The 26,397-nt window shown below is 48.9% G+C and overlaps 1 protein-coding gene across 1 annotated transcript; it reads right to left on the reverse strand.

Moving 5' to 3' along the window:
- Positions 1-110: 110 nt before the first annotated feature.
- VAX1 (ventral anterior homeobox 1) lies at positions 111-6,451 on the reverse strand. The gene is made up of 3 exons (XM_058542711.1): positions 5,366-6,451; positions 4,054-4,241; positions 111-2,163 (listed from the first exon to the last, which is right to left on the reverse strand). The coding sequence occupies exons 1-3, from the start codon at positions 5,604-5,606 to the stop codon at positions 1,588-1,590; spliced, it is 1,005 nt and encodes a 334-aa protein (XP_058398694.1). The 5' UTR covers positions 5,607-6,451; the 3' UTR covers positions 111-1,587.
- Between the last annotated feature and the right edge of the window lie 19,946 nt (positions 6,452-26,397).

Here is a 26,397-nt window from a genome sequence, read left to right on the forward strand (position 1 = left end):
AAGTTAGTAGCCAGGATTCAATGACACCTACCCGCGTTTGAATCGCTCATTATTTTCTTTGCTATTTGCCTAAAAAAAAAAAAAAAAAGAAAAGAAAAAAGAAAAAAAAAAGCTTCCGACGTAAATAATTTACAATAAAATTACTATTTTTAAAATGCTCTGCGCTCGCTTCGGACGGAGGAATACATTCTAGACACTGCGGCATCTCGCCGTCTGGGTCTGTGGTTTTGGTTAAAACGCGGGTGGCGGTGGCAATGGGGGACGGTTGTTGCGGCGGTAAAGGGTGAGGCCCGGATGGCGTCGCGGTCCGGGTTTCTGACTTGGGACCATGGAAACCCTGGGTGGGTTGTTTTTCTTAGAGGGAGGGATAGGGAGAGATGCCTTTCCTATCCACGCAAGGAGCTGATCTGGATACGGAGACCACCGATCGAGGAGGCCGGGCCGCCCCGAAGTCCCCGGCTGCGTCCCTGCCTCCCGGTCTGCCAAGAGCTGCTCTGAAATCCGGGCGTTTCCTGCGTGCTGGAAGGGTTTTGCTAATCCAGGAATAGGGGAGAGGAGGCAGTGGGCACTGATTTGTTTCCAAACCCAGCAATTCTACCCGGAGCCACGCGTCGGGGAGACGGTGGGGAGACATGCCGGAACCCGCACTGCTTTCTCTCCTGGAGAAGCGTGAAGCTGTCGGCTACCGCCCCAACAGCCTCGGAGAAAAGATTCTGAATTTTCTCTCATTAGCAGCGTTGGCTTTTCTTTTGCTTTTCACTTTTAAATTCCTGTTTAACGTCGTATCATCCAGAACTTTAATTTTGCATTGCCCTGCGGCACATTCTCTTATCCTTTCTTACGCCTTCCAAACTCCATTGTTATGAGTACTTAAAAACTAGTTCCACTTCATTTGGTTTTATGTACTTACTACTCTTGTTTTATTGCTGATTAGATCAAATTTATTACCACCGTTGCCTACCTTGATGTTTGGTTCATTGTCTCCTGGGGTCGGCAGTGGCTGTGATTGGAGTTTCCCTAAAGGGGAGAAAACTCGTTAGGATTTGTCCAGCCAGAAAGCTGCGTGTGCAGCGGCTCTCCCAAGAGGTCCGCAAAGTGGGGCCAAGGGGCTCCCCAAAGCCCTGGTTTCTCTGGCGACAGAAAGGAAAGTCCTCTTTTTTTGGTCTAACGAAACCTGCCAGCCTTTTCAGCCGCTGGGGTCTGTGCGCAGCTTTCTTCTTTCAAATATTCATGAGAATAATCAGCGGCAGCAGCGGCCCCATCTAGAGCAGGTGTCCTGTGCTTTGGACTTAGAACCAGTCTTTCCCTTCCAGGGCCGGGCATCAGGTTGACTAACTCGGGCGTTTTCCCCAATTCTTTGGATTTTCCTGGATTAAGGAAGGGGGAAGGGGGGACACGGAGGAAAGAGAAAAAAAATAGCCCAAATGAGATAATATTGGTAGCAGAGCCTGGTGGGGAAGGAGAGCTGTCAGAGGCCTCGTGGGAGCCGGGAGCCCAGCAACGGAGCCCCGGGCGCCTAACGCGCGTGAGTCCATAAATATCACCACAATAGATACTATAAATATAAATACAGGGAAACACTTAAAATCAGTCCAGCGCTTTTTTCTCGGCTCCTTCTTTATTGTTGGTCCGGGAGTAAGGCTCGAAGGCCGAGGAGCTCAGGTATCGGGCGGAGAGTTCTTGCAAATTCCCGGCGAGAGAACCGGCCATTGTCAACGGGGCGGTGGAGAGGCGGCTGGCAACGGAGCTGAGCAGCGAGGGCACGGGCAGGCTGAAGAGGCCGTGGCCAGCGGCCGGCGCGCCCGTGTGCAGTCCCCCTGGCCCGGCGGGACCGGGACCCGGAGCGCCGCCCACGGCCGGCGGGTGCGGGGACGCGGCGCCGGCCGAACCCGGGGCGGCGGCGGCGGCGGCGGCGGCCGAGCCCGCGGCGGCACCCGCGCCCAGGGCCGGCAGGCTGGGCCCGCGTAGCGCCGAGCCAAGAGCGCCCGTGGCGCATGGCGGCAGCAGCGCAGGCAGGCCGGGCGGCGACAGCAGGCGGCCCTGCTCCAGCAGCCGAAGCACGCTGCACGTGGCCGCCGTCTCTGATACCACCGAGCGCAGCTCCGAGTCCTTGCCCTGGTCCTTCTTCTGCTTCGTGCGCCGGTTCTGGAACCAGACCTTCACCTGCGCGCCGGGGCACGGGAAAAGTGAGAGAGGGGGGCAGGGGGAGACGGGCGTCAAGGGGAGCGGGCTCCCGGTGCGCGAGGGCTCCGGGGGCCCTCCCCCAACCCCAGCCCTAGCACCATTCCCAGCCCCACCCTGCAACGGAAGAAGTCCAGGCCGTGAGCTGAGCTGCCGAGAGGAGCCAGGGCCGCCATGAGGGGGACACAGCTCCACCAGGCTGCGCTTCTGGGTTACGGAAGCAGGCCTAGGCCGGCCGAGGTTACAAGTAAAGTGAAAATGTCCACGACCCCAACTCAAAGGAACACCAGAAGGGATTTCACTGGGCTGCCCCAATGGGCAGCCGGACTCGGGATCAGCGTAGCTTGAAAGCCTACATTTCTGGGAGAGGATGTGAGGCTTGAAGGATGCTGTGCGCGAGTGGGAAGTGGGGGTGGGTGGGGAGGAGTGTTGCCCTGTCTTTCTGGACCCAGGCCCCTGGCCCAGCCGTCTTGAATTTAGCCCCAGCACCACTACTCCTGTTGAAAGCTACAAGAGGCCATTTCTTGCTTGTTAGGGTCAGACGACCATCAAGTAGCAGCAAGCAGGGGAGGTGGCTGTAGGAGGAATAATTTGTGCAGGATGGACTTTACAGGCCAAGCTTTCTTCACCTCCTCTCACCTGCCCACTGTATTGGAGGGTCTGAGGGATACTTTTATCACTCCACTGCTCTCCATCATGAACTTTGGCATCATGGGAGGAAGTCTGGAGGCTGGGGTGAACTAAATTCTCTCCACCAACCTCCCCTTTCACTTCATCTTCTCCCTTTGCCCCTCTTCAGGCCTAGCTGGTGGCCCAGAATGGAGTTTCCCATTCTGCCAAGCTATAGGAAAACATTATTGTCTAGATTTTGTAAACTAAGAGGGTTGGTAGCAGAGAGAATAGGAAACAGCTACCATGCCAACTCAAACTCAAAAAGCACATCCCATATGTTGTCCTCGGTTCTCAGCTTTCTGCCCAGCTCCCAGACCTAAAATACTCCCTACCTGCTTCAGGGGTGGGCACAGGGAAAGGGACTGGTCCTCAGAATGAAGTCTGCCTTACCTAGGCCAAGCTGGTGCCAGGCCCCAAAGGGCCTCCACAAGGCAAAGTTCTCAGGCCCTAAAGTGTCCCTGGGCCCAGAGTCTGCATAGCCAGCTCCAGTAGCATCATATGGATTTCACATAAAGGAAAAGACCTAAAGCACAGTTGGCAGTGCTGGCTCCCAGGGCCCCAGATTCGCTTCTCTTCTCATACCTCGAACATCACTGGCACAGAAGATCGGGCCTCCTAGGTGCCCAGAGTGGGTGCTCGGGGCTGGGAATGGGGCTGAGTCCAGCTCAGGGACAGGGGAAGCCTTAATTATCAGGGCAGCCTGGTCTGCACAGGCAGATCTCAGTAATGTGCACCTTTCTAATCTCTAGTTGTCACCCACAGTGCTGGAGCAGGGAGCTCTAGCCCTACCCCCATTCTGGCAGAATCGGCCTGGGTTTTGTCTAAGCCTGGGGTCCGCAAAAGGGCAGAAATCTGGCCAAAATGGGGTCACCAAAACAGGGGTTCAGTTCCTTGTAGAGCTGAGACAAGCAAGGAATTCTCAAGGCTGAAGTCCAAAAAGAATTCCAAAGGGACAGGATTTGGGGCCTCCTGGACTAGGTCAAGGTGGGCAGATGAGGAGCCCTGGAAGATTTGCGGGTGTAGATTTGGGGATGTGGGGAAGGGATGTCTTATGGAAGGGGAAGAGACCTTTTCGCCCCATCCTGCCTGTCTCCTTCACCTCGCCTGGAGGACCTGCCCAGAGCCAGGCTAGGAAGAGCTGGCTGGGGTGGTGGGGAAAGAGACTGGCACAGAGCTGTGAGCGGCCTGGCGGCCGGGTACCTGGGTCTCGGAGAGGTTGAGCTGCCTGGCGAGCTCCGTCCTCTCGCGGCCCACCACATACTGGCAGCGCTGGAACTCCATCTCCAGCCGATAGAGCTGCTCCGCCGTGAAGGACGTACGCGTCCTCTTGGGCCGGTCCAGGTCCAGGCCTTTGGGCAGGATGATCTCTCGGATGGAACCCTTGGCATCTGGGGAAGGGGAGATGTCAGCCGCCAGAACCCTCCCGTGTCCCTCCACTTCCCTGGCCGGAGCTGGCTTTGGGGACACAGTGGCCAGCAGCTTGCAGTCCGGAGGTTGGGGGTACGGGGGAGTGCGGCCACAGCCAAGGAGCAAAGACACTGTCTGGGGGCGAGGAGGCTAACTCCACATCGCTGACGGAAGGGGGAATCGGACTTGGCCTTTGTAGAGCCCTCCGGACAAGGGAGGAAAAAAAAATCAATTCCAAATCGGCTGATGTTCCTTCCGGCTTGGGGGCCTCGGCTGCGCGGTCTGGGACCCCTGTATCCTGAGGGTCCCCGCACTGACCAACCCGGGTCCTGCCGGCCCCTGCTCTGGAACACGTTGACCAGACCGCGCTCCGGCGCTCCCGACCCCCACCCCGGGGTTTCCTTCTCTCCCGGGCTCGGGTGGCGGAAGGAGGAGGGACGGAGTCCGGGCCGGCGGGGCCTGGCGGTCTAGCTGGCGGGGGCGGCGCCGGGCCGGGGCCGGGGCTGGGCCTCACCACGGCCGCCGCCGGAGCCAAACGCAGAGCGCATAGCAGAGCGGGGCCGAGCCGAGCAGCAAGGCGGCATCCGCGGCTCGGCAACCCAGCCCGCCCGCTTCTCCCGGCAGCAGCGGCCAGCCCCGAGCGCTGCGCTGGGGTTCTCGGCCCAGCGCGCCAACTGGCCGGGCCGTGGCCAGCGATCGGCGGCTGTTCTCCGGTACCCGCGCTCCCTTTGGGTGCGTTCAGCCCGCAGGCGGGCTCCCGGCAGGTCCTCCGGCCCTCAGGGCGCACCTACGTCCTCCAGAGTTTCCTGCTCCTTTCCTGGGTCGGAGGCCGCAGCCTGGAGCCTGGGCCCGCCCGCGCAGTCCCTCGGCTCCACAAGCAGCCCAGCCGGCGGGGCCCCTCGGGGTTTGGAAGGTCGAGGCCCCTGGAGCGCGCGCCCCAGGTGCGAGTTCCCAGAGGCCGGCCGGATCCGGGGCGGGGAGGGCCAGCAACTTTCTCTGAAGTCCCAGCCGGCACCCCCTCCCGGCCTGGGTCGCCGGTGGCGCACAGCTCGAGCCCCGCAGTCGCCCCCAAAGAAAGCGCCCCAAAGCCCTGCCCCATCCCTACCTCGAACCAGGATCCGGCGGCAGTAATCGGGATCGGCAGTGGAATTGGATTTACTTTTGTTACAATCTTCCGCGGCGCCCGACGCCGAGAAGGCGCCCTGCGGCTCCTTGAGGAAGGCGGCAGGGAGGTTGCCCTCCGCGCCCTTGCTCTCCCGGCTCTCCTTGTGCGCGTTCTTCGAGACCCGGGCAGCCTCTGCGTCCGAGTGGCACCGAACGTCCATTTTGTCTGGTTTCCCGAACATAGGAGAAGCAAGAGCAACCAAAAAAGAAAAAAACGAGAAAGAAGGGAAAAAAAAGAGGCAGAGGGGGGATAAAACCCCTACAATGCAGTCCCTACGCCTGGCCCGAGAGGCAAGCTGCAAGAATGAATGTCCCCGCGGGGCGGCTGCGGCGGCCGCGGGCGGGTCAGCGGCGACCGGCGAGTGGCGCGCTCGCCGAGAGACGGCGGGTCTGGTCCAGGATCCCGGTGGAGCAGCGGCGAGGCCGCCTCGTCAGCGCCCGCGTCCTCTGAGCACGTCCAGTGTCCCCAGCCTGGCGATCAGGTAGCTAGCAGCGCAACTCCGAAATGCTGCGGCTCCCGCCTGTTACTGAGACGGCGAGTCTAGTTGTCCGACACCCGGGGGGACGCACACTCGCCGTTGCAATTGATTACGGGTAATTTCGCAGCCCCCACGTTTCGGTTACCTCATGAATACACTAAATTGTTTGGATAATATATCAGATCGTAATGGATGGTTTCTGTCCTTGTCCCCAATCAAGTAGGGGTTTAGCCAGTGAATAAACGGAAATGATTGGTCTTGCTGTCAGGAAACACACAATCAAAGACCCACACTTTCAGAAAAACTTTTGACAAGATTCATCCTGAATTGTTAGTACCATTAGCAGGCATTATTAACTTTCCCTTTGCCTTTGACCCTCCTGCTCACATACTGGCTAGAGGGGTTTTCTCCACACTAGACAGATAGAGTTGAATGAGGGTGGAGGGGGAGGAAAAAAACCCCACAAAAACCCTTACACTCCCTGCAGCAGAAAAAAAGCAGTTGCCCCTAGGGGGAAAATAAGAAGGGGGGAGGAGAAAAAGTTTTCCCAAAAAATATCTCCCCTGCACTCTAAAAAGACAAGCTTTCCTCCCAGACAACTCCTTCTTAACACACCTCGACGCTGACAGCCATCTTAAACTGCCACCTCTCTTCATTTAGTTTCAGTTGGATTTTTTCATGCCTGCACCTCCAGCAGCCCTGAGGCAGCCCATTCAAAGGGCAGCTTTGTACTCAGAGAGTCCAGCAGGAGAGAGAGGGGGAGAGAGAGAGAGCAGAGAATCTCAACTGTGAGATCTGGTTCAAAAAAAAAAAAAGTTTTCCCCTAGCTATTTCATTGTCTCTGCTACAATATCTTTGAGAAAAGCAACAGCCAGTAATCCAATAAGAGCATTGATTAGGCTACAATGATTCAATTCAAGCGCATGGCCTTGTGCAAGGAGCATGCTCCAGCTCTTCTCGTCACCTTGCCGGGGCAGAAGCCCTCTCCACGCCGCTCTCCCCATTCATTCCTTTATGGGAAATGCGGAGCAAAAGGAGTGAAAGATGGCAATTATCTAATTGGACTATTAACAAACAGTCCTCTGAGTGCGGCGGTCTGGCGTGGCTCCTGGGCGGGGGAAGGGCCGTGTTCCCTGCCCTCATTCACAAAGAGTGCAGGGGCCGGGGAGGAAAGGGGGATTTTTAAAGGGAGTGGGGGGGGTGGGGGAGAGGAGAGGTGGGAGGTTTGGCTGAGAATTTTTCCACACAATTCCAAGAACGGGGGCGGAGGCGGGCGGGGAAGGGGAGGGGGCTGGGGGCGGGGGTCGCGGCTAGCGGGTGGGAGAGAGGGAGCGGGTGGGAGTGTGTGTGGCGGGCTCTCGGGGGCTCCGGCGCGCTCTGCCCGCCCCACGGTCCCACTGCCGCCGCCCAACAAGACCCCATCGAACGTCCGGGGCGGGGAAAGGGGGCCGCCCGAGCCGGGTCCTCGGCACTTTCCTCCTCCCCCTTCCTCTCCCTCCCCCATCCACCTCCACTCGCCGCCCCCCTCCCCCCGGGCCATTTGGAGGACTCAGGCGCAGTCCGGTTCCCGAGGGCGTCTCTGGCCCTGGAGACAGTCCTTAGGCTTTCACTTTATTTCGTTGGTCGGGGTGTGTGTGTGAGATTGTCCCGAGCTACTCTGCGCAGGGCGGCGGGTGTCCCGGGTCCCCGGCAGATGAGTGGCGGGTCAGTCCCCCTCGCCGCAAACGCGGCCCTCGACGTCGGACGCCAACTGGGCCTCCGGGTGGAAAGTGCCTTTGATCCCGCTCTCCCGGGGCGGGTCGGTGGGGGCGGATGGGAGGGGAGAGGGGGAAGGGTCCTTGCGGCCGCCCGGTTCTGAAGATGCAGAGTGGGATTCAGACAAAATCCAGCCAACTCTCCAGTTACTTCCCGCAATGCTCGAACGCCCAGCTTGGCACCGCGGGGCCCGAGGATTCCACTCCTCACGAGCCGAGCCGTCAGGTGGCACCGCCGCAGGTCCTGGCTCCCATCACTGCGCAGCTAGTGCGGGTCCCTGGGACTCCGGCCCTTTGGATGGGGATCCGGACGGGGATCCGGACGGTGGGTGGGGCCCTTGTTTCCCTGCAGAGCTCGGGCTGAGGCAGTTCCTGGGGCCTCCGCGGGCGGGGTGAGAGTGAGGTGCCAAATCCCGGCCCACTAGCCCTCCCCTGCCAGCAGGCGGGGTGGGGAGAGGGGAGGCCGTCCGACGCTCGGACAGCTGGCCCTTGCCGGGGAGGGGGGGCACTCTAACCACTCTGGGTCCCTTACGCAGGCGGATTTGGGGCCCCCTCACCCCCTTGCCGGCCGAGGACAGTACCAGTTGGCAGCCTTGGCCCGAATAGGGCCACCTGGGGGTGGCTCCGGGTCCCAGCCGCACCCAGCTCCGCGGCCTCCTTTCCTCAAAGGCTGCTGCCGCCCTCGAAACCCACGCTGACACCTGTGGCGCCAGGTCAAAGGCCCAGAGGGAAGTCTTCAAAGATAAAGATGCCCAATCCACCACCTCTTCTTTTAGGTCGAGGCGGGAAACCGGCCAGGGAGCGAACTGCTGCCCTTGGAAAGGACGCACCCAGTGGACAGTAATGGCCCCGGAAGGTCCACGGCCGCATTTCCCCAGCACCACAGGATACGCCCAACTCTGGCCAAATCCCAAATACCAATTTAAAGGTAGGCCCCTGAGACCCTTGCTGCACCCCCCCCCCCCCCCCCCCCCGCCTTTGTGGGGAATAACAGTGGTAATTTTGTCAAAAGGGCTAACTATTAACAGTCACTTAACTCAGTGCATAAACTCATTTACCCTTCTTAACCCCTCCTTCAGGGAGGTAGAAATATCCTAGTTGTATAAATGAAAAAACAGAGGCTCAGAGAGGTTCAATAACTTGCCCAAGTCATACACCTGGTAAGTGCAAAATTTGAACTCGATTCTGTCTGACTTCAAAGCTATTCATGCTTTTCCTTACCAACTCCACAAGACTCTGCCCCTTTTTAGTTCCAAATCTATCCCTGCTTTGAGTTTTCAGAATCTCCTGGTAAGCATGGCATGTATCAAAGAGATTCAGAGCAATGACCTTAATGTTAATGCCAGGATTCTGATTATTAGGCATTGATTTTCATGAATTTTATCCAAACAACGTGAAACACAAATGGAGATGTGTAATTCTTGTTTTTGATACTGCTATTTATTTCTAGTCATGAGCATTTCTTAGGAGTCTATCACCCTCTTACATCAAGCTGCTCTGGGGTGAATAAAGTGCAGTTTCCTGGGTCCAAACCTACTGAATGAATGTTTGAGAGCAGTGTCCAGAAATGTGCATTTCTAGCTGCCTCCCCAGGGGATCTTTCCATAACTTAAAGTTGGAGAACTGCACCTTTTAAAGTTGGGGGACTCTGCTAAGCTTCCTGAGGGCAGGGACCTTGTTTTCCCTACCCCTCACTTACTGGAAATGCAAATGCTTGTTGGGGAAGAGAAGAAAATGTGATATTATGGGGAAACACCTAATTTAATTAAGCAGCCATTACCAAGAGTCTGGAGATGTCAGATCCTGGTGCAGAACCCAGGGTGGTGCTAAAGCATATTGGCTGGCCTCCTCTCTGCACCTTCAAGGACAAAGCCTTAACTAAGGGAACTCACTGGCCCTAGTCATGGCTCTGAGTGGATAGCATAAACAGTGCTGTTGACCAGTGCCTCTCTATGTTCCACGCCCTTGAAGTAACCACATTCAATAAAGACACGGTCAACCCATAACCTGGTTTTGCTTTTCTGTTATACGTAGTACTTTTTTGTGTGACTGGATTAAAGCTCAGTGGGCATCCATCCAGAAAAACCATGACAGGTGTCTGAGAGGACACAGTGGAGAACAGAAGCCCTGGGATGGAAATTTCAGAAAAGCAGCCGCTGCTCCAGGAAAAACTAAAGCTGTGTGTTCACTGGCAAAGAAAGGAGAGCACTCAGTCAATTATTTGGATAATCTGAGACAATCCTGTACTACACAACACATGAGGACACAGAGAGTTCCAGGTAACAGTGTTTTATTCTCTTAACTAAATTTACCTCCTTCCCCAGTGCCCTTCTGTGCCCATATCACTGTACGCAGGTGCAGACAGACCCAGAATAGAACTGTAGAGCTGGAAGGATTTTTAAAGATCATCTATTCCATAACCTTCATTTGACTTGACAGATGTGGAAAATGAGCCTGGAAAGACAAAGCGACTTGTTAAGGATTAGACAACTAGTTAGTGGGGGCATCTGTGCTACAACCTGGTCTGACTTAAAGCTATACTCCCACCACCACCCAGTCTTTCCAGAGCCTGAACCAGATGAATGCTTTCTTTGGGATTGGTGAAATGATGCCATCTAAATTAACTAAATCACAGTCTGAGCCTTGGGGGTGCTTTTCTTATTCCCTGCCTCCCCCCTGTCACTGCAACAGAAAGCAAGATCAGAGATAGTACACAGTGCCTTCCTTTTCCATCTTCATTTTTTATTTCGGAAAGATGTAGGAGGGGAAAAGATGCCGGCAGAAAATCTGAGATCCTCTTAGATTATGAGTGGTTTGGTGACAGCATAACTTAATGTCTAACACATCATTTTAAAAAGAACTGCATCAGAGGAGATGATACAACCAGAAATTAAGTTTAGTCAGGGCACTGGAGAATCAATCGAATTAAGAGCCCATGTTGAATATCCAAAGTGGAAAATGCAGCCACACATTCAGATATTTCTTCCCCGTTTTAGCTAAAGAAAGAATATTAGCCAATGTGCAGAGAGCTAATTTCTGAATTATTCTGACTACATTTCAATCAAACAATCCCACTGGACTCCATTCCTCAACTTTGCATTTTGTACCAAGAAACTAAGTTCCTTCAATTACTTTATATATTTTGTACATAGAAGCAAGATACAATTTTTTAGTTAGAAGGGGCCTTAGAGTGATGTAATAAACAGACAGGATTCTGGGGTCAGCCAGGCTGTCTGAGTCATATGTTCTATCCCAGCTCCACTGCTTACTAGATGTATGGCTTTAGGCTGCTTACCTTGCTTCTCTGTGACTCGGTACCCTATCTGCAAAATAAGATTAGCCCTGTTGGTACCTATAGGGTTATGTATCATAAGTAAAGTGCTTAGAACAGTGCTTGACACATAGTGAACCCTGTCAATAAATAGGTACCATTAGCATCTTTCTTCGAGCATCTCCCATGGGGCTAGCATTGTGTTAGATAAAACTAGAAATAGGGAGAAGGAACCCAGAGCCGGACAGAGTAACCAAAAGGTCCAGATAGTAGATCATACTGACTCAATACAGTAAAACAAGTAATAAACAACTAGTGTTTATTAAGGACTTACTGACTGCTATTATCTCATTTAAGTCTCATAACAACCCTTTGAGAAAAGAACGATTATGTATACCCACTGTGTTGGATTAAAAATGACCATCAATTCTTTGCCATTCCTCTCATCGAGAAGTGAAGTTTATTTCCCCTTTGCTGAAGGTGGCTGGCTTTGAGACATGCTGTGATCAATAGCACGAGGTGGGGTGACACTGTCCCAGTTCTGGGGCGGGTCTTAAAGAGTCCTGGTAACTTCTGTTCTTGCTCTCTTGGAACCCAGCTGCCGTGCTATAAGGAAACCAGTCTAGACTACTAGAGGAAGAGAAACCATACGGAAAATTGAGGTGCCCCAGCTGAGAGCACCACTATCAGTGAGTGAGGCCATCTTGAATGTTCCAGCCCAGCTGAACTTCCAGCTGAATGCAATCTTATAGGGATCCGGACAATATTATGTGAGGCAGGGATGAGCCATCCATGCTGAGCTCTGTTCAAATAGCAGAATCTTGAAAAAAATATATGTCATTGTTGTTTGAAGCTACTAAGCTTTGGGTTCATTTGTTATGCAGCAATAGGTAACTGAAACACCTATATTACAGATGAGAAACTGAGGCTCAGAGAGGCTAAGCAACTTGTCCATGGTCTCACAGCTGGAAGTGGTACAGCCTGGATTCAAACCCAGAAACATCTCATACCCAAATCCATGAGCTTGACCAATGAACCATATAGTGCCTCCTATGGAATAACCAAATTCTAAAGTATAATTTATTAATTTATTTGTGTTCTTTCTCTATTTCAGACAATACACAGTGTAGGTTGGACTAATAAAAGACATGTCACTCTTAAGTCCATAGAGAATAAAAGTGTTGGAGTTGGAAATGGAACAAAGGTGGTCTTCACCAAGATTTTCATCACTTCTTGAAAATCAAAAGGGGCCACCTCACTGGGAGGTGGGTACAGATCCCTGAATTTCATTTTCTTTTTTTTAAAAAAAGATGCAAATGAACATGTTCTGCTCTCACCTTTAGGAAATCAGAGATACATTAACACTTAGGGTGGCAAATGGAAAATGACAACAGGCGGTTGTTTGGCTCTGAAATTCTCCAGGTGAAGCCTTCTTGGAGAAGGAAAAGAAAGGCTGATTTTATTACAACATTTTCTGGGTTACAGAGAACTTTGAGGTTTTCCAGGAAACCTGGCTTATAAATTTGTATCTTTCTAACAGGAGTACATTTGTGTTTCAAAGCTTCTTTAAACCCATCATTTTCTAAAATTCCTTACTGCCTGAAAAGCTGCTGGAGCCATTTATTCAACAAGCAGTTACCGACACCTACTCCGTGCAAGTCTCTAAGAACTCCCTGCATCATAACGGTGAAGTATTTTTATTTCAATGTGCAGGAACGCTTGCCCAGAAGTCACTCATTCTGTAAACCTCACTCCATCTAGAAAAGAGCCACAACTGAAAAAGGACAAAGGTAAGGCCACTGAGCAGTTAAAATGGGTGTATCAAAGAGTCTGTAAATTACAACCTGGGTTCCTTGCTCATAGGAGACCTTCTCAGTCCCTCATTCAAAGCCTATTTACTCTTGTTTTAGACCTAATTCTAACAAGCCTAACTCTCCCATTTCCTAGCCTGCAGAAGATCAGAGGCAGCACATGGGAAGGAAAAGTACTGCCTGGGGCAGGAATCTTGGAGAGAGAGAGAAAACAAACGAAGTAACTCAAAAAATATTGCAATCTGGGGTGACTTTGCTTGGAGACAAGTAACTATAACCTCAACTGCTCTTGAAGGCATGAAAGCAGTAGGAGGCAGTGTGACAATAGATATTTAGGGAAGTGACCCTCAAAAGATTAAATTGCATCTTTGTTTAAGAAGGTAGGGAAGCACATAAAACCTTTGAGAAACATTTAATATAAAATAAACTCAGAAAAATTATGTATGTGTTATACCTTATTCCTTTATAATAAGGGAGAAGTCATTGTAATTTGGAAAGGCAGAACTATACCCAAGTGGAAGCAGTGCAAGCAACGTGGACTTCCCCTCACTCATGCCTTAAAGCTGGCCAAGGTGAGATACTTAACAGGGGAATACAGAACCGAGCATGAGCATGTTTTTATCCCCAGATGTTTTGTGTTAGATCCCTTGAACCCAGACAAAGGGATCAAGGAAAGCAGAAAAATGGAATGAATCATCCAAGGTCATTCAGCAAAACCATTAGCCTAGGCAAGTAAAGGGGACCAAGAGGAAGGGAATGCCTGGACATGGTGGCCACTCATTAGTATTTGCGAAAGCAGGAAAAGAAAGTGCAAAGACTATTAGCTATTTGTGAGAAACACTTGTTCTAAGAGTTTGCCAGGACACTGAGCTACAACAGAAACCGGGAACTGTGGTCACTGGGTCACAGATGGCTGTCATTGGCCCTGGAGCCCAGGTGGCCCAAAAGGGAGGCAGAAACACTCTCCATGGAATGAAGCAATGGTTGGCACTAACACACACCCAGTGAGATAGAAGGGATGACATTGACCGACTGGAGATGTTATAATAAATTGTGTTGAGTAACTCCTAATACTACTACTTAGTACTTCTACACCATTTTCCCTCTTCAAAAGCGCTAAACAAACATTAACTAATTAAACCAGCATGACTTCTGGAAGGGAAAATTGAACCTCTGTAATCTGTTTGAATTCTCTGAAAAAGCTAATAAAATTAAGGTATAATGTTCATGAAGAGGAGTACACAGAACCGTAAACAGCTTTTGTGAGGGATTAAATAACGAAGTGAGGTGGTGGCATTTGATATCCTCAGAGGCTGTTTATGGCCACATTATGCCACTGCCACAACACCAGTTGAAGACCAAGTTGTAGACATCCTGGAGGGTCTCTTTCTGCAAGCAGCCTGGGCATCTGTGGCTGGCTGTGGTCCCCTCTCCTTATAGTTCTTGCTGTGTGGGGCTTCTCTGAGTCTGGGGTAGATGGAAAGCAGAGGAAGCCTGCCTCCTGAGCCAACCAAGCTCTGTCCACTGTCTCTACAGAAGGGGCCTCATAAAGAGGTGCAGGGAACAGACGCCCTCCCAGTGCCCTGCACCAACCAGAGGCCAAATGTCTGATGCAGAGCAGGACACCCAGCCTTCCATTCAAATATTTGGTGCTGCTGCCCAATACACGAACACTTAAAAATATTCAGTTTTGAGACTCTACAGCACCTTTTCCCACTGCATTCTTAATCTGGACATATTATTTTGCCTGTTTTTACATTTTGCCATGTTTTTCATAAAATAGAGACGTTGTTCCTCTTGGTGAAGAAAACTGGAGGCAATCAGATGAATATGCACGTAAGAATGTTTTGGTTCGCCATATAAGAATTCCTGGGATTCTGCATTCCACTGGTCCTGATTTTGACCTCAACCATAAATAGCAGACCACTTGTTAAACTGAATGTGCTGGCCACTCATTCAACTGGCCCTTCGTTCTTCAATGGCTTGAAATCCCAGTGGCTCAGAGGAATGCCACTTCTCAGGAGAATGTGTTTGGGGTTGAAGCAAAGAGAATTATTTTATAGCTGGAAATGGAAGCTCTAGGAAAAGAGGAAGAAAATACGACCAGGGGTCAGGAGGCTGCAGTGTTGATCCAAATGGGTCACTAAAAAGCTGAGTGACTCCACTCTCTGGCCTTCATTTTCTTTTTGCTGAAGGAGGAGCAGGACAGGATAGGTGATCCGACAGGAGCTGGTGATCCCAGCTCCAACTCTCAGAGTCTGTGGTCACAAGTGGTAAACCTCAGGAAGTTGGGTCCTCAGGCGGAGACTGCTTGCTTTATGGCAGAGTCATCAGGCTGTCCAAAGTATATGACTGCTACCAGGGATTTAGACAAGGCCCCAGTAAAAATGTAAAAAAAGTTCTAAATAAGCCTTACTTAGAACAGTAAGGCTAAGCATTTACCAATATGCCATCATGGATTAGTTTAAAGCAGAGGCTGAAAACCTGAGTCAAATCCAGTCTGTGGTTTCATGTTTTGTTTGTTCCATATTATATTTTTTAAAAATTTGAGTTAATTTCCAATATTTTGAAAATAAGAGATTTCACTTAAAAACTTGAACTCCCAGTTTCTCTTGAAAAATAGATGACCTGATTGCACTGGGCTCATTTTACCACATCAACAATCAGCTGGAGATGAGAAGCGACTGCACCTGCTAGAAGGGGCCTATGCTCCCCAGTTCCCACCAGGTTGGCCCCTTCAATCACATTACCTTGGGCCTGGAGGCGTCTGAGTCTAAAACGATGCTGTAGGGAACAGGGGCTCTAAATGTGTCTGTCAAGTCAGACGGACAGAAGCTGGGGAGCAGGCTGCCATTTCTCCAGGGAGCTAACAACATGGCAGGGCCTCAGGGTCGGTTCTCACTGCTTTCTGTTGCTGAAAAACATCTCACAGAACTGCCCACTGGGGATTGCACCATCAATGGAGTACTTAAAACCCTGAGTCACCTCAGGGAAGACCTACATGGGGGGAAGGGCCCTGAAGCCTTCTGAGCCTCCTTCCTTCTTCCTCCCTGGTTCCAAAATCCAGCCACCATGAGGCCAGAGAATGTGAGAGAACAAATGACAGGCAGGTGATGGAAACAATAACAACCACATCCACCCAATGTGTTATGGGACTGCAAGAGCATTTACATCAATCCTCCCTCCTGCCTGTGCCATTTTACAGATGAGGAAACCGAGGCTCAGGGATCCCAGGGTGACAGGCTTTAGGAATAAGAAAGGGAGTCAGGAGATCAGCCTACCTTTTCTGCTCCAAGGCCTGGTTCCCTCTCCTGCACCCAGAGAGTTTGTGGTGGACCCTGTAGACTGGTGTTTACCCTGCAGGACAGGGAGCTCTCAGAGAACACCGGGATGTGTCCATGGATGAAAAGGCCCGTTTTCAGCTGTGGGAGAAGAGCAAAGAAGAAAGACAAAGGCAGTGAGTGACCTGAAGGTTCAGACTCCAACCCTGCTCCAGTTCTGTGGGAAAGGAAGATTAGAAACAATAAAACCAAATAAAAAGTGACTGGCTGTCTACATAGATCAACTTACTTGACAGTAAATTGAACATTCTAGTTAAAATTCTAGTTCTAATTCTGGTTAAAATTCTCTTTATGGAGCAAATCTCGGCACGCCAGAAAGGGAGGGAGGGACAGAATAGCAGTCTTGGGACTATACAGCACAGTGGCTAAAAATGAAGAGGTACACTGCCACACCAGGACATTCGCTCTGGTGGGTGTTTGGAGGAGAACAAGAGCAGAGTGTGCTGAGAGACAGAGAAAGAGCATGGTGCCAAGGAGGAGAGATAGTGATAGCTGACGATGGGCAGGCAAGCAGGGTCTGTTGACAAACCCGAGAGGGCCGATAAAGGGAATGGAGTCACCAGTGATGCAAATTATACTCAGAACATCTGCTGGCTTCTCCCTTGCTTTAAAACACTGGCATTTTTAAGTGCAAGTAAAAATGACATTCTCTCCTCTACAGACTCTCTGCCCAAGTCAGACTACCGAGCTTGTTGCTCCTGAACACATCACCGAGTCCCTCCCCACAGCCTGTCTCCCCCAGGGTATCCTCTCTTCCTCCTCTGCCCCTTTGCACCTGCCTATTTGTCTAGGGCCTCTCCAAGCCATCTCTTTCCCCAGGTGACATTTTCTTTCCAGATGTCCTACGCAGGAGTTCTAAAATTTTGTGTGATTGCTGTCATTCACTAAATTGACTACACCTGCTATTACTAATACACATAGCTAACACTAATATAGTATCCTGATATACATATACATATACATATATTAACTTACATATATTGACTCATTTAATCTTTACAGAAACTCTGTGAGGCAGGGACTATTATTAGCCCTATTTTACATGTGAGGAAACTAAGGCACATGGAGGTTAAGTGACATGTCCGAGGCCATCCAGCTAGTTAGTGATGGTGTGTTTATTTGTCTGCTAGGGCTGTCATAACAAAATTCCACAGACTGGGTGGCTTAAACAGAAATTAATTTTCTCATAGTTTTGGAGGCTGAAAGTCTGAGATCAAGGTGCCATCAAGGTTGGTTTCTGGTGAGACCTCTCTTCCTGGCTTGTAGACAGCCACTTTCTCGCTATGTGCTCATATAGCCTTTCCTCTGTGCCCATGTGGAAAGAGAGAGCACTCTGGTGTTTCTTCCTCTTCTCATAAGGACACCAATCCTGTTGGATTAGGGCCCCACCCTTTTCACCTCATCTAACCTTAATTACCTCCCTAGAGACCCTACTTCCAAATATAGTCACATTAGAGGTTACGGCTTCAACATATGAATTTGGAGGACACAATTCACTCCATAACAGTGTGATATAATTTTTTTCATTCATTCATTTACTGAGCACCTACTAATTGCCAGACACTCTGCTAACTGACTAGTGACACAGCAGTGAAAAGGGGAAACAAGGGCCTTGCTTGTAAAACTATAGGTTCCCTATGGTCTAGTGGGAGAAAGTAGCAACAGCCAAGGAACATGTGAACTCATTAATCAACTAGATAACTTCAGACAGTGGTAAGTGCTATGGGGAAAGAGTGATAAGGGTGTTACTGGGACTCTTTTGGCCAAGCATGTACAGAACCAGGGAAAGAGTTTCCCAGGCAGAGGAAAGACGAGTGCAAAGGCCCTGAGGCAGGAATGTGTAGTATATTAGAGGAGCAGAAGGAAGGCTGGTATGTCTGAGTCAGGGAGAGTATAAGGAGAGGAGTTTGGGCAAGAGGATGGGGACCAGGTCATAGAGGGCTTCATAGGCTGTGGGGGAATTTTGTATTTATTCTAAAAGCAATGGGCAGCCAAAAGAGGATTTGTGTTCTGATTAATGCTTTTAAAAGACCTCTTTAGTGGTATAAAGGATGATGTGTGGGAGTATAAGAGTGCAAGCAGGGATGCCATTGAGTAGGCTGTTCATTCATTCATCCAGCATCTACTGAGCATCTACCTGCTGGGACCCATCTCTGAGAGCTTAGAGCCTCCTGTGTTGTAGGAGGAGACATCAGAGACATGGTGGTCCCACCCCAGGATACTTCCAATCTTCCATCAAAATATCAAGTGAGTCAAGACATCCCTGAGGGCTGAACTTTGTGGCCCAGGCTGCAAATGGAGGAGGAGTTCATAAGAAAGGAAGGGCTGAGTGAGGAGAGCTGGAGTGTGGAGCATGGCTTCTCTGAAGAGGTGGGACTCAGCGGGCATGAAAGGATGGGCATATGAGAGAAGGGGGTGCCTTCCATCCAAGGGGATATGAGGAAAGGCACAGAGGTGGATTGGAAACAACAGCAGCAATAGCACGGGCTTATTTTGTATAAAGGTTCATTCAACACCTGTTCAGCAGACCACATACTCTGTTCCTGTGGGGACCTAGGCTCTATGGTGGGTATGAAGATCGCTCAGGCTCGGCTCCTACTATCGAGAGATTTCCATCTAGCGAGGAGGATGAGGCAGGTCCATGATGATCTATCACACCCCAGAAAGTGAGACGTTCCATTAAAGATTCAGAAAAAACATTGAGGGACATGAGAGGAGTGTATGTATCTGTTATGTATAACAGTAACTGTAGAAACATGTATATACACCTCCATATCTATACATGCATATATAAAGAACACTTTATACTATCAGAGTACCTTCGCATTTATCCACACAAGTGCCTTGTGAAGTATGCACAACTGGTACAATGGTTACTTATGTTTTCCATGTGAATAAATGCAGTGCTCTCTGTTAGGATCCAACCAGGAACCTGGAGCCACAACTGTGCACAGCTCTCCACTTCCCTGCTCCACCATCAGTCGACAGCTGCTAGGGAAATACGCCAGCACACGGGGTGATGGCAATGGGGAGGAGTGGATGGACTCAGGACATAGTTAGAGAGTGGAACTGGCTGGACCTGCTGTTGGATTGAGTACAGGGGTGAGGGAAAGAGAAGAGTTGAGGTTAGCGATAAGATTTACAGAGGAGAGAGAAAACATAGAACGAGGGGGAGGGGAAACAATTAAGACATAGCACTAGTTTAGCTACCAAGAGGATGTTTGATTCCAGGCAAGCATTTACTTCTCTAGGACTCAGTTTTCTCATCTGTAAAATGAAACTATTTAGACTCAATAACTGAAGTCCTTTCTGTATATATGTGCATATGTATGTGTGTGTGTGTATTTAATACATATCAGAATTTATAAAAATGGGATAATGAACATTCGTATGATCACCTCCTCAGCATAAGACACAGAGCATGCCAACATAATTGAAAGTCCTTTGTGCACCCATTCCCATTGCCCCCCCACTCTCCTCCCCACACCCCAGATGGAACCACACTATCATGTTATTAAGTTTGGCATTTGTCACCTTTAGTGTCCTTTTAAGGTTTGAGAATTCTGTTTTTTTTTCCTGCTTCTTATGATTTAACAATGCCTCTCACTTTTTTTTTTGTATAGTTGATTTGTAGTTGACAGAAAGCTTCCATACGACCACCTCTTCTGATTTTCACTGAAGTCCTGTGAGAGGGGCTGACCATGGAGGATTAGCTCCACTTTTGGATGAGCAAAGTGAGGTTCAGAGTGGGATATGACATAGCACTTATCATCTTGACCATATTCATCACATTTCATGCCTCGCTTTCTACTGCTAGTTATCTTTTCATGCACATTTGTACCAATAACAAGACTATAAGTTCTTAAGAGCAGGGATCTCTTCCTCGAAGCTGTGGCCAGTGTGGTGAGGTGATCAGGCTTCAGTCAAAGAAACAGTGTCGAGGGGAAAGCAGCCCACATGATGGGGAGGCTTCACAGGTAACACAGGATAATGGATGTAGGAATTGGATCTAAAGAAAGGAACGGGACAAATGATGCCCAACGGAGTAATCAAAAAAGAGTATAATCGATCAAGAATGCATGATAGAGCATGCTAGGCACAATTTTGCTCTTACAAGCCAAACCACTGATGTTTGAAATGCAAAATAAGGAAGTTTTCAGAATAGTTGTAAGAAACCATAGGGGTTATCCAGTTCACTTGTTGGCATAATCCTTGCCTTCCTGCACATGTAAAACATGTCTAGTAAAATGCAATGGGATCATATTACAAACCAACCAGTGTAGTGTCAGAAAAAGCATGACCCTGTAAGTATAGCATTTCAGAATTAGTAAATTTAGGACTAGAGAACTTCAGGGAAAGCGTATTAAAGACAGCCATAACCTTAAAAAGATTATCCCCCTCAAAACTATAGAGTACCTCTTTTGTTCACAGTTCTTCTCAGAGTCTCAACCCATCAGTAGGTAAATGAGAACTTCTTACATGCCACCAATTAGCTCAAACAGCAGGAATTTACTTGAAAAGACATTCTCCCAGATTTCAGAGAGCCCTTAGGGAGGCTGGTATCTTTAGGGAAAAATAAATTATTTTGGTATATGTCTGGTCACATGTCTGGTATCTTTAGGGAAAAATAAATTATTTTGGCCTCAATTATCTCAACCTTTTGGTCAGTCTGACCTGGAGTACTTGAATACTCCAATTTATTCCTACTTCAAGGTTCCTATCTGCAAAACTAAGACTTAAAAAAAAATATCCTGGCTTTCTCGACTGTTTTTCATAAAGAAAAAAGAATCGTCATGACTGTGAAGACCGCTGTGATTTGCAGAATGTGTCCATAAATGTATAACCCAAACAGACCAGTTAAATGAAGCTTCACTTGTGCGTGACAAGTCTCCTGTGATCCAGGAGTAAAACACGTAACTGCAACATCCACCGAGTGGACATTCTTTCTAGTCATAGGGACAGAACTATAGGATGGGGTGTTGGATGGGCAGTGCTGTTCATTGTATAGGTGCACAGATAATAATGACCATCACTAACGTTGAGTGCTGAATCCTTCACATACATCTTGTCATTCAAGCTTTCTAAGAAATAGTAGAGCACTATTACTTTTATTTTCCCTATTCTTAGAGATAAGGCAACAGAAGCTCAGAGTGGTTAGTAACTTGCTCAGAGTCACCGAGAAGCAACTGGAAGAGTCAGGATTCAAACACAGGTCTGCCTGCCTCGGGAGCCCTGGCTCGTAAACATTTTGCCATCTCATCTCCCACAATGGCTCTCTTGCTCTCCAGTAAGACCTAGACTCTGAACTGTTTCTCTACTAGCCGTGTGAAGGTAGGTTTGCACAGATCCAGCTGCTGAGGCTGCTGGAGACGGGGACTATTCATTACCATCTCAGAGCAAAGCGAATCAGCACATGACCTTGGCCTCATTAGCATGAGGCTTAATCTCCTCGGGTGGCCAGTCTTGGCCAATTACACTTTTATTATAAGCAGCTGCTACATTTGTGCTTCCCAGGTTACTCACAGCTAAACAGGAGTAATAATGTGATAGCCACTACTGGAGCGATGCTGACAGTGAGCTTGCTTCAAGTCCAAGGGCAAAACACAGTTTCAAGTGTCCTATTGACTCCTTAGCTCCAGGACAAACAAGTCTTTCTGCCACTAGAACTGCCTTAAGCTACATAACATTTCCCAGGTGAAAACACTTAGGATTGGAGGCCTGTGTAAGTGTCTGTAAAGAGACAGATGCCGACGGCAGATCAGAAGGTTTCTTTCCATTCTGTGGGCTTGCTCTACTTTTACGGAAGATCTCAAGTATGATAAAGTGGCTCCAAAGAGTTAATGTTCATCATGTTCATGAATGTTAGAAATCTTAACATCTCATAATACTATATATATAATTCACTATTGTATTTAAAAAGAAGTAAATAGAAAGGAAATACCATGGCCCAATGGAAAATATCTGAGATCCTGTGGTTTCTAACCTTTTGGGGTTTGCTATTCAGCAACATAATAGTACAAAACCTTTTAGGGTTTGCCATTCAATAATGCAAAACGAAAAAATAAGACAAGTATAAATAAATCCTATCTAGCTGATTTAAATTATAGAGCTCAGGCAGCTTGAGCAAACTCTCTTCCCTTAGCCATGGTGTGATTCTTCTTGATGGAGAATCGAGTTTCTAGGCTATTTCTCAGAGAATGAAATTATAAAACACAAGATAGCAGATTTTTAAAAAATTGTCGCCAGGTAGCCCTGCTGGATATCAAGTGACTGGGTCAGAAACTCAGTCGGAAACTCTGCTTAAGGAAGAGCAGAACAAATCCCCCTTGCCCAGGAGGCCAAACAGAGCATTGTTTTAGTTCCGTAGGAGATAATGACAATGGAATAGAACATTGTCCTGGGTAATGGTCTCCTGCTGGCGAGGAAATGCGGAGGCAAAACCAAGGTGCTCAGCAAAAACAAACAAGGGGCTGAACAGCCACCTTCTTTTTAAAGCAAAAACTGTTGATCCTGGAACTGGGCCCCTCCCAGCAGCTTCCATTCTGTAATAAAAGTCATTTGGAGGCTCACTGGGCTGGGGTGTCCCTGGGTGAGGAGGGAGGGTACAGAGGGTAACTAAGCTACTGGCTATACTGTTGCTAAACTGCTGGCTTCGGAGATTGGCTTTGGGGACCATTCTGAATTTCACCCAGCTGCTGGACAAAACAGGCTTTCCGTAAAAACACAATCCCTGCATCCTGCTTCAGAACCAGATGAGATCTCCCTGCCTCCACATCCTGCCCTCACTGCCACCTATGTTATGACTGCTGGTTGCACTGATGTACTTTGTACCGGCAAAGTTCCACATTTGTTAAGAGAAAACCTTTATTTTACAAGTATTAATTGGGGATGCCTGAAGAATGAAATCAATAATCCATTTGACACAAAGCCAGTAGCTTCCAATTTTTTCTCTTTTTCCCTTGTAAAATAATATTAAATATAGATACGCTCTAATGTGTATCTCAAAACATAATTTAAATCAGATAAAAATTGAGAAATGATTTAAAATTCACAACTTTGGAAAATAATAAATATTCTTTCATATTTGAAACAAAAATAAATGAAAATTCAGAACCAACGTCATCCTTCAACCAACTGAAGCTTTTGTAGAACACACAGATCAAACTCTACCACACAGATGGAAAATAGTCCGAATGCAGGCTGGCAGTATTCTTTCATTCCACAAACTTCTACAATCTCCATTAAAGCTGCGTGGCATTCAAAAGTTGAGGTCCAATTCATCTTTGTTGTTAATGAGACATTTTACAAGTGTATTTTTTTCTTGGGAAAAATTTTTGAATTGGGTAAAACAAATGGGAAGTGGATATTTAAAAACTCCTGCCTGGACTGGTGATTGACTTGCTTAGAATTCTCTGGACAAGCATTTCATTTCCCCGATCACTGCCATTTCCCCTCCCATTCCAAATCTCTCTCCTTGGGGCTGACGCAGGACATGGAAATACTAATTTGTGCTGCTGGAGTTCCCTTCATGTATTTCAACAAGAGAATTATTTCATATCAGCTGTCAGGGTGTCCCTCCAACTTTTCCTTTTCCTCTAAGATCAAATTTTCCTACGAAAGAAGGATGCCAGATAGATTGTTAGTAATGGCAACTAGGCATTTGGAATTAGACACACAACTTTTTGATGTTTGGCATGGCCACTATATGTGTTTTATAGTGTCCCTAGCAGAAAAGGATCCTGACCTTAATACCCATTGGAGGGTGGCAATTTATATTTCTAGTACAGTAATTTATTTGATATTTCTAATTTAAGGACACTCTTCTGAAAAAAACAAAAACAAAGACACCTCAGTGATGAGATGTTTTTGTCCTCAGTTATCTGCCTATGATTATCTCATTTTTCTCTCTCACCTTTCTGGATTGACGAGGACTCCCTGGTTTACTAGTCCTCCGGTGGGTGATAAAAGGCATCAGTTAATTTTGAAGGTGCTTTGGAAATTTGGTCAGTAATGTAAATCACCACCACAGAAACCTCAAGTGGTCCAGAGAATAAATAGGGAGAATAATAAGCAAGGAGAGCTAGTTTGAAGTACAGGAATAAAGTTAAGGGGGAAAAAAGTAAAAATGAGGTAGAGACAGAAAAACTTTAAAGATCTAGAGTTTTTGCTAAAGAACAAAACTGAAGTATCGGTAAGTCCCCAGGTACTCAGAGCCGGCCAAACAAAACGAGCTATGGAAAAGGGATGATAATCAGTAATAAATGTGAAGGTGCATACACACTTCGGACAATTCTGATGTCAGTGCCTCCTCTTCCTAATATCCGAGTGCTTCATGCAAAACAAGGGACTGTTTTGAAATTTGTCTTCATCCTTCATGAATCTGGCCAGGAGTTTTTGCATCTCCCTCATCCTGTCAGCGTGCCCTGAATATTTGCTGGGTATTACACTCATCCCAGGTCCAAAATCCTGTCCACCCTGAGAGGCATGGCATACCTACACCTGCATTGCTTCTGGACTTGCTGTAAAGCGGAGTTCTCCAGGAATGCCAATTTTCCCCCAAGAGAACGTGGCTGCAACAAGAGGAAGGTCCAGGCACCCAGGGAAATGCTCAAAGGACCTGGCAGGCAAATTGATGGTTGTGAAGGCTGTGTTCCAACTCCTGTTTTTTTAAAGAGTCTCGGAGACATTGTTTAATGTGAAATTTCTCTAAGAAAAAGTTCATGGGAATTATTTTAAAGTTTCAAGAAAGTCTAAGTGGTAAGGGTGGAAAGTTTTCAACTTCAGAGAGTATCTTTTAAAAGGAAACAAATTTCAATCACTTTAATATACACTTTAAAGGCAATTTATGATAACCATAGCCCTCCGATGACTCAGGCTACACTGAAGTTTCCAAGTGGAAACATTCATCCTTGTATTCAGGACAAGTCCTCTCAACAATTTTGAAAAATATTAAAAATATGGAAACAATTGTAAAATCACTTTCACCTGTGCAATATCCTTTTTCATGACTCTCTCTAAATTACGTAGCTAGGGTTACAGATTTTCACAGTTTCATTTGTGATAGTTATGTGGCTGTAATTCCAGGCTGCTATTTATTTCTGTTGAAAGGTATGGGGCTATCTTTGCCCTCTCTTCCTCCTGTTGCTTAAACAAGAAAACGTCAAGAAATTAAGTAAGAGGAAGGGAAAATAGGAGGTAGAGATCGTATTCGAAGGACTGAAATCCACCACATGAGAAAAATTAAGTTCATAATAGTTGGGGTTACCTCCTTGCTCCACGTCCTCCATCTGTGCAATGGGCTAACGTCCCTGGGCTGGGGGTGTCTGAGGATGAAGAAAGAAGTCCTCAGCCGCTGTAGAGATGCTAAGAAAACAGCCAGCTGTCTCCTGACTTAGAATATTTGAAAGCTTTCTGGCCTCTCTGAGGAAGGCGATCCAAATCCACCCGGTGTCGATTTGCCTTTTAGAAGCGACAGGATACGCACATGGATCCGGGCAGTACTTACATTTTTAGTTTATTGGCTTTACGAGGGTTGTTCGGGGTTCTCTCTGCGATAAACTGCAGAAGAGTGGGGGGCGGGGGACAATGGGGAGCAAAGGAGTCGGCGAAGGAGAAGAGAGTAAGAGAGATAAGCAGGGGGGTGGAAACCCCGGGAAGGAACGGAAATGCAGAAGGCGGAGAACTCAGCCAGACGTGGGATGGGGAGAGGTAGAGTGGGACCCGGGCTTCATCCGGAGCGAGAGGGCCCGGGTTGGGCTCTGTTTGAGGGCGCCACCGAGCCCGGGGCCGCGCGCTCTGCAGCCGAGTTGGTCCCTTCGTCCGGCTGCAGGCCACTGGCCGCCCTTGCCCCTTCCCCCCATCCCTTGCGGCCGCCTTGGGGAGGTAGGAGCCGTGGGGACGCTGTGCTCTGCTCCCCTCCGTCGGCCGGCTCTGCCGGGGATCCGCACTCAGCAAGACTGAGCGGCGGCGGGGTCACCCCCGGGCCGGGTGGCTCGCCAGGCTGGGTGGGGTGGGCGCGTATTACTGGAGGTGGTGTTCGCAGGAGGGGAGGAGACAGCGCCACCGGGGACCTCCCTGAGCACCACGGGCTGGGCAGGGCTGGGGGCCGGGCGTGAGGGTGAGAGTCAGGTTCTGAGTTGTGCTTCTTGCTGGTGGCGGCCGAGCGCGAAATGCAGTCGCGCGGGCCCGCCTGCCCCTTCCATCTCGGAAGTCCTTCCTCGGCGCTGGGTAGGCGCCCGCCAGGTCTGGAGTCGCGGCGTTCTCGGGGTCCAGGCACCGACCGGCGCGTGGGGCCCGGGAGCCGAGCTGGGAGGCAGG

The sequence above is a fragment of the Diceros bicornis genome, chromosome 6 (assembly GCF_020826845.1).
Source record: "Diceros bicornis minor isolate mBicDic1 chromosome 6, mDicBic1.mat.cur, whole genome shotgun sequence".
Lineage (NCBI taxonomy): Eukaryota > Metazoa > Chordata > Mammalia > Perissodactyla > Rhinocerotidae > Diceros > Diceros bicornis.

What these genes read in the sequence shown, in the direction of transcription:
- VAX1 (XM_058542711.1), bottom strand. Translation starts at nt 5,606, where the DNA reads ATGTTCGGGAAACCAGACAAAATGGACGTTCGGTGCCACTCGGACGCA. An exon ending in CCGCCGGATCCTGGTTCGAG is followed by an intron (nt 4,242 to 5,365) that starts GTAGGGATGGGG and finishes CCCCTTCCCCAG; the next exon opens with ATGCCAAGGGTTCCATCCGA. An exon ending in TCAACCTCTCCGAGACCCAG is followed by an intron (nt 2,164 to 4,053) that starts GTACCCGGCCGC and finishes CCCGGCGCGCAG; the next exon opens with GTGAAGGTCTGGTTCCAGAA.